The 7348-nt window shown below is 41.4% G+C and overlaps 1 protein-coding gene across 1 annotated transcript; it reads left to right on the forward strand.

Annotated features, from left to right (window-relative positions):
* Window positions 1-1110: 1110 nt before the first annotated feature.
* Window positions 1111-3255, forward strand: LOC148141067 (uncharacterized). Its single transcript, XM_087979090.1, has 2 exons — window positions 1111-1180; window positions 2351-3255. Exons 1-2 carry the CDS (start codon window positions 1111-1113, stop codon window positions 3253-3255), a joined length of 975 nt encoding a protein of 324 aa, XP_087835216.1.
* Window positions 3256-7348: the final 4093 nt, after the last annotated feature.

The raw sequence follows: 7348 nt of genomic DNA on the forward strand, positions 1-7348 counted from the left end.
AAGAATATTCCCAAAGCCAGGAAAGTCCATTATCGGGAGTCACAGTCTAAGAATAAGGGGTAAGCCATTCAGGGCTGAGATGAAGGAAAATGCCTTCACTCAGTGAGTTGTGGAATTCTCTCCCACAGTAAGCTGTAGGGGGCAGTTTATTTGATATATTCAAGAGGTTGCTGGACGTGACCTTTGCGGCTAAAGTGATGGAGGGGTATGGAGAGAAAGTAGGAATGGGATATTGAAATTGCACGGTCAGCCATGATAATATTGAATGATGATGCAGGCTCGAAGGGCTGAATGGCCTCCTCCTGCAACCATTTCCTATGTCTGCGAATGGTTCAATATTGTCATGGCAGCGGCTTCAACTCACTCCCAATTCCATCGCTCTCCCCAAACCACTTGACCCCTGTAGACTTAAGAATTAATTCTCCTTGGAAATATTCAACGTTTTGGCTGCAACTGCATTCTGTTGCAGAGAATTCTACAGACTTCCCACTACCTGGGTGAAGAAATTTCTCCTTATCTCAGAGTTAAATGCCCTACCCCGGAATCATGTGAGCCTGTGACCCTCTAGTGCTAGTTTCCTGGTTATCAGGAGCATCATGGTGAAAGTTCATTGGGTTCCATGAGATTCCCACCCATTCTACTAAATTCCAGTAAATATAGTCCGAATAAATCTAATCTCTCTCTTTTGACATGAGTCCTGTCATACTAGGATACAGTCAGTTAAAACGTCCCTCCCTCTATTACCAAGCCATCCTTCCTCAGATATGGAGACCAAAACTACACACCATAATGCATATGTGGTCTCACGAAGGCCCTATACATAGAATTCTCCATCATTATTGTAGGTAGGAATGGAAAGGTCGAACTCATTGTGTTTGTCAGGTCTGATAACCATTTGATTCTTGTCACATGAAAGCATTATTAAATAAAAGCGATTGAAGCAGTTTAATGTGGCTTGCCTTAAGGCTGTTTGTTCAATGGAGTGAAACTGATGCCAGTCATTGTGCAATGCTGAATCATCACTTGTAAGTACCGCCAATTATAAATATGTGAACAGATGAACTTGCATCTTTTCATAAAGCTAACATAGGATTCCTCTTTACTGCGACCATGGGAGAACCACTGATCCTACAAATCAAGTACATTTACTATCCTGTGCTTGCACTGATTGGCGTTCCTGGTAAGGCACTTCTCGCTGGTAGCAGAACTTTCAATGTAGTTGTTACTGGTGTCAGAATCAGGATACTGTTGCTTATTTTGAAGTGTTTGATTTGTGCACTGTAATAATTAGAATCAAAGAATCTGATCCAATTTCCAATTGTCAATTTTGTTAATCGAGAGGACGTAGTCTCTTCAAAGTCCAGTCCTGAATGAAGTTGCCTATGACTTGAGAGACAACATTTTACTTTTAAATCAGCATCAAGCTGTAGACAAGTGGAAAAGTTCTCAAAGTGACGTCCAGCTTCTTTGGGGAAGGGGAAAGGGAAATTCCATGTTAATGTTGTAACACTGGGAGAAATTGGTGAGATTCTGCCCTCTGGTAAAGACTCTGACACCCTGCTGGTGCACCAGAGCCACCCTGTCCTTGTCTTCATTCCCACAACCCACACTGGCTGCCAACCCAGCAATGCAGATGAGAATATCAAACAGAGAGAAACTGTGGGTGTGCAGGTGCATTCAATGGTAACAACATTGAAAGGAGCCTTAACACACCAGCTCATGAGATGAAGCTGCTATTTCAAAAGTTCATGAATAAGGACTTTAGGAGCCATGTCTGATGGTGTTTGCATTTCCCATACCAGCAGGATCTCAAATCTTTCTGATAGACCCACATTCCCCTTTTGCAAATTTATCACTTGGAAAGAACTAGTATCAAGCCAAGCCACTGAGAAGGTGACAAGAGGGCCCTGCTTATTCAGCAGTACTCCAAGTCACATTCACATACTACAGCTTGAGTTGAAGTTTATTGTTAAACATTTCAATTCGAAAATCCATATGATCACTTTTTGCTCATCATGAAGCTAGCCGGAAAGTTGTGTTCCTCTGGGTTAATTTGCGTTGTTCCATCATAGTCTCTCGAAGCGATTCTGCCATGGAGTGTTGAACTAATCACAGTACTCCCTGTCCAGGTGATGGTATTTTACAAAGATGGCAATGGCTGCACCGATCATCTTAAAGTTATTCAGAAAGTCCAGTGATTTGAATCCACAAGAACTGTAAATGCTGTGCTCACCCAAAAGACTGTGGAAAGAGAGTGTTTTGCCAATGAAGGACAAATATTAAAAATTACAGGTGAAATCCTCTTACATTGAAGAGTTTCTATGATCATTTATTTGTGTTCATTTTGCAGCTAATTTTCTGACAATCACTATACTCTCCCGAGGAAAGTGTGGTCTCTCAAAATGCATCACCCGTTACCTGGTGGCCATGGCAGTAGCTGATCTAATGGTTCTGATATTTGAAGTCATTCTGTTTGAGATTGAAGATGCTTATTTCCCAGATACCTTTCTGAACTATACCCCTCTTTGTAGCCTCAATGTGGTATTTCTTTATATATCTATTGATTGTTCTGTTTGGCTAACTGTGACTTTCACCTTTGATCGATTTGTTAGCATTTGTTCCCGAAAATGGCAACCCAAATATTGCACTGAGAAAAATGCCACATTGGTGATAGCAGTGGTATGTGTTTTATGCGTTCTTAAAAATTCTCCATTCTATTTCATATTTGAGCCTGTGAAAATAATTGAAAATGTCCCATGGTTCTGCTCTGTAAAAGCAGAATTTTATGTCTTACCACAATGGGCAGCTATTTTGTGGGTTGACACAGTTTTAACCCCATTTGCACCATTTGTTTTAATCGGGCTGCTCAACATTGTGACCATCAGACACATTGCAGTAACCAACAGATTGAGGAGGAAACTCCAAGGAAAGCGGGATACTCGTGATCATACTGACCCTGAGTTGGAAAAAAGAAGGAAGTCCATCATTTTACTTCTCGCAATATCTGGCACTTTCTTACTGTTATGGATGGTTATATTTATGTTTTTCATATCTGTGCAGTTTACAGACACACAATTTTTAGAAAAAAATTACAATGACCCTTATACCATTTCTGAACAATGTGGGTATATGCTTAGGAATTTGAGTACTTGTACAAACACCTTTATTTATGGAGTTTCACAGGGAAAGTTCCGAAATGAGTTAAAGAATTTTGTTCGTCGTCCTCTGGCGATCATTTGTAAAATAAGGAAGTAAGTCAGTAGAATTAATATGGAAAGGTCTTTGATTGCAGTCGCAGTGTTTGTATCGCTAAGCCAAGAGGCGTGTGTTCAAGTGCCACCTATTCCAGAGATGAGCTATAACATCTCTGATCAGTTTGATGAGAAGCATGTAGGAATTAAATGCAACTGCATCCATTAGACTTTGCTCCATAGAATCACAGGCTGGAATGGACAGAGTAAGGAACTATTTATTTCCTATGTCAGTCGTCACAATGTTGTAGCAAAAACAGACTTCGTCCCATTATTTAACATCATATACAGTGGCAATTTTGATGCCAAAGTAATCACTTTTCGCACCTGACATAAAATGTACAAGATCTATAATCATCTATCTCTGACTGGTCTCTTCTTTCCATTTGTTTTAGTGACATCCTTCAATAGTAACCTGCTAGAAGAAGTTTATTTCTTTGTTGAAATTGCCAACTGTTCCATTCAATTCATGGATATTCTTGAAGCATTGATACTGTTTAAGTCAGCGTAAAGGTCCTGCCTGGCCTAAAGTATTCTTAACAATTTACAGTTTTCCCCCAAAGTAAAGAGTAAACTGCACTGACAATAATATAACTGAACTAATTTGGTTAGCATTTCGCTGGATTGTTCTCAGTCGTTTGGTTTGTTCCATATGTCATCATTTCAATGGGATATGTTCCTCTTCCTAAACTGATGGCATTAACAGTTATCACCGTTAAGGTTCAAGACTGTTTTAAATCAAGACTCAATCACAGAATACTTACAGCACAGAAATCGATCTATCAGCTCTTCTTGGCTGTACTGGCTCTTCCAAACGACATTTCACTTAGTATTCTCCGGCCTACTGTCTGTAGCAATGCACATTGTTGTCTTTAAACCAATTGCCTAGTCGTCACTTGAATGTCTCACTAAAAACTGTCTCCACCTTAATCCAGACCTTCACCATGTGCTCCATCTGAAACCAAACTAACGTCTCAGTCAAGTTCAGCATGTTCGCCCTTCCTGTTCGATTGTATGCTCCTATTAATCAAGGTTATGATATTGTACTGAGAGAAAGTGAGGATAGCAGATGCTGGAGATTAGAGTCAAAACGTGTGGCCCTGGAAAGCACTGCTGGCCTGGCAGCATCTGATGAGCAGGAGAGTCAATGTTTCGAACATAATCTTTTCATCAGGAGTGACGAGCAGCACTCCAGCTCCTCAGATGCTGTGTTTTTCCAGCACCACACTTTTTGGCTATGATGTTGTATCCCGGTTCGCATTGACATTTTGCATTGCCTCCGCTTCCAGCAATCTCAAAGGCAGGAGGTTCCTAGTCAAAGTCTATGTGCGCCCTGCATGTTTGGCAGAAATTATCCAGTCCTCTGTGAACACAGAATCAATCCAAGGTGACTGGAAGATTACAAATGCGATTCCATTATTCACGAAAAAGGCAAAGATAACCCGGGATCTACAGACCTGGTACTTTGAAGGAATTATTGGGAAAATGTACATTTAAAGAAAAGTAAGGTAACATAAGGCAGTCAACGTGGCTTTCTCAAGGAAAGTCATGCCTGACAAAGTTGATTGCATTCTTTCATGAGGCGACACAGGTACTGTCTGAGCGTACTGCTGAGAACGTTGAACATTTCGACAAAGAAAACAGAAAACTTACAGCCCAGGAACAGGCCTTTCAACCCCCCAGGCCTGAGCCGATACAAATCCAGTGTCTGAACCAACTCCTAAGCATCTGTGTCCCTCTGCTCCCCACCTACTTATTCATCTGAACAGACGCACCTTAAATGAATCTACTGTGCTTGCCTCTACTACCTCTGCTGGCAACACATTCTAGGCACCTACCACCCTCTGTGTGAAGTACTTTCCGCGTTTTTCCTCCTTTAACCTTTCACCTCTCACCTTGAATGTTCAGAAAGCATTTGATGCATTGCCACATGGCAGATTGGTGAATAAGTTCCAATGTTTAGGAATTAGTCTTAAAGTGGTGATTCCCAGGGGTTGGTGTTTGGACCCTTCCTTTCTCTGGTTCATATAAACGGTTTGGGGTTGGAAGTTGAGGGCACAATCTCAAACGTGCACTGGCACAAAGTTAGGGAGAGCACCGAATTATTTTCATAATGCTGAGCGACTTCAGAGGGATATTGACAAGTTGACTAAATATGCAGACACCTGGCAGTTAAATTTTAGTGCAGATGAATTGTGAGGTCATACATTGTGCTAGAAGAATCATGGAGGGATAATACAGGCTCAATAGTATAACTTTGAGGGGAGTACAGGAGCAGAGGCACCTCAGAGTTTTCGTCTAAAATTGCATGACTGTGGCTTAGCAATTTGAAATATTTGCTTCGAATGCTTACATGGTCCTTGGGGTTATAAATCGAGGCATGGAGTGTTAAAGGAAGAATGTTCTGCATCTCTACAAATGATGAAGTCCGATGACATTTGGAGTGTTGTATTCAGTTTTAGGCACCCAATTTAAGGAAAGATGCTAAGGACCCAAGGGAGCTCAGAGAAGATTTACGAGAATGTTAATACGAATGAGGGATTTGAGATATCAGGAAAGATGAGCGATATTGTGTTCGTTGTCCGCAGAGCAGAGAAGATCAAACGTTGACTATATTGAGGTGTTGAAAATTATGAACGTTTTCGCCAGGGTTCGGTTGGAGTTTGTGTTTCCATCATTTGGCAAGTAAATAAGTGGGGATCACAAGTTCAAGATTGTCCACAAGAGATCTGGGAGAAACGTCTTTACTCAGACAGCCGTTCGGATGTGGAATGCCCTCGATGGGAGAATGATGGATTCCATAGGAGGTTTCAAAAGAGAGGTCAACATATATCTGAAAGTGATGCAGCTGGACAGCTATCGAGATAGAGTTGGAGAATGTTACTAACTGGATAGTTCTTCAGGAGCTTGTCTTGACAGATGGATCGAGTGGTTTTCAGTGTAGTAAAGTTCTATGTTTCGATGATTTTAATCTCTTTTTGAAAACCTGATATCACTGTTCCTTCGATCTTGCCTGATCTGCTCATGGAATCAACTTTTCTATGTCTACTGTAAGTCAACTTACCACAACCTGATACACCTCTGCAAACCTCTACACTTCTCAGTCTCCTGCACTTTAATAAGAAGAGGCCCAGCATCTCCAAATCAATCTGATTGCTCAAATATCTCGAATGTGGAAGTATTGCATGAGCCTTCTTTGGCATCCTCTTGAGCCCTCACCCGCTATTCCAGAAGTATTAACTAAAACTGCGGTCATTACACTTGTAGTGGCCGATGTAGATAATTTATAAGTGGGCTCTCATAAACCATGCCTCGCCTTGGTGAATTGTATTTCCTAATCTTCGAATGTCAATAATGATAACTGCAACCAACTGAACATCTCCTCATAGGTAATCATTTCATCTCAGAAATCAGCTTGTTGAAACTTGTAAGAACTGGCTTGATATTGAGGCGATCTTTCTTTAACTGAGGAATCCAAAATGTACACACCTTCCCAATTGCATATTACCAATGTCATGCGCATTTGGAGCAAGATTTATTGATATTCCTGCTCTACCCACTTGCACTAAAGACCAGCATTTCATCTACCCTCTCAAATGCTGACGGTGATTTGAACACACACACACACACACACACACACACACACACACACACACACACACACACACACACACACACACACACACACACACACACACACACACACACACACACACACACACACACACACACACACACACACACACACACACACACACACACACACACACACACACACACACACACACCAGAGCGTTGATTTCCTTCTGCTCTGCAACATCCTATCATTTATCTCCATTAGTTAATGGAATGAGCTGCCAGAGGAAGGGGTGGAGGCTGGCACAATTACAACATTTAAAAGACATCTGGACGGGTATATGAATGGGAAGGGTTAGAGGGATCTAGGCCACGTGCTGCCAAATGTGACTAGATTAATTTCGGATGTTTGATCAGCATGGACGAGTTGGACCGAAGGATCTGTTTCATGCTGGACATCTCTTCCCTCTATGATTCTAAATAATGTACTGCTATCTTAGTCTTCCCACAAAAGTAGACAA

The sequence above is a fragment of the Chiloscyllium plagiosum genome, unplaced genomic scaffold, assembly GCF_037043375.1.
Source record: "Chiloscyllium plagiosum isolate Xiang-an unplaced genomic scaffold, Cpla_swu_hap1 HiC_scaffold_35, whole genome shotgun sequence".
Taxonomy (NCBI): Eukaryota; Metazoa; Chordata; class Chondrichthyes; order Orectolobiformes; family Hemiscylliidae; genus Chiloscyllium; species Chiloscyllium plagiosum.

Excerpts from the sequence above, each read along its gene's own strand:
- LOC148141067 (XM_087979090.1), top strand. The coding sequence starts at position 1,111 with ATGGGAGAACCACTGATCCTACAAATCAAGTACATTTACTATCCTGTG. Across the intron at positions 1,181-2,350 it reads TGCACTGATTGGCGTTCCTG|CTAATTTTCTGACAATCACT; the intron begins GTAAGGCACTTC and ends TTCATTTTGCAG.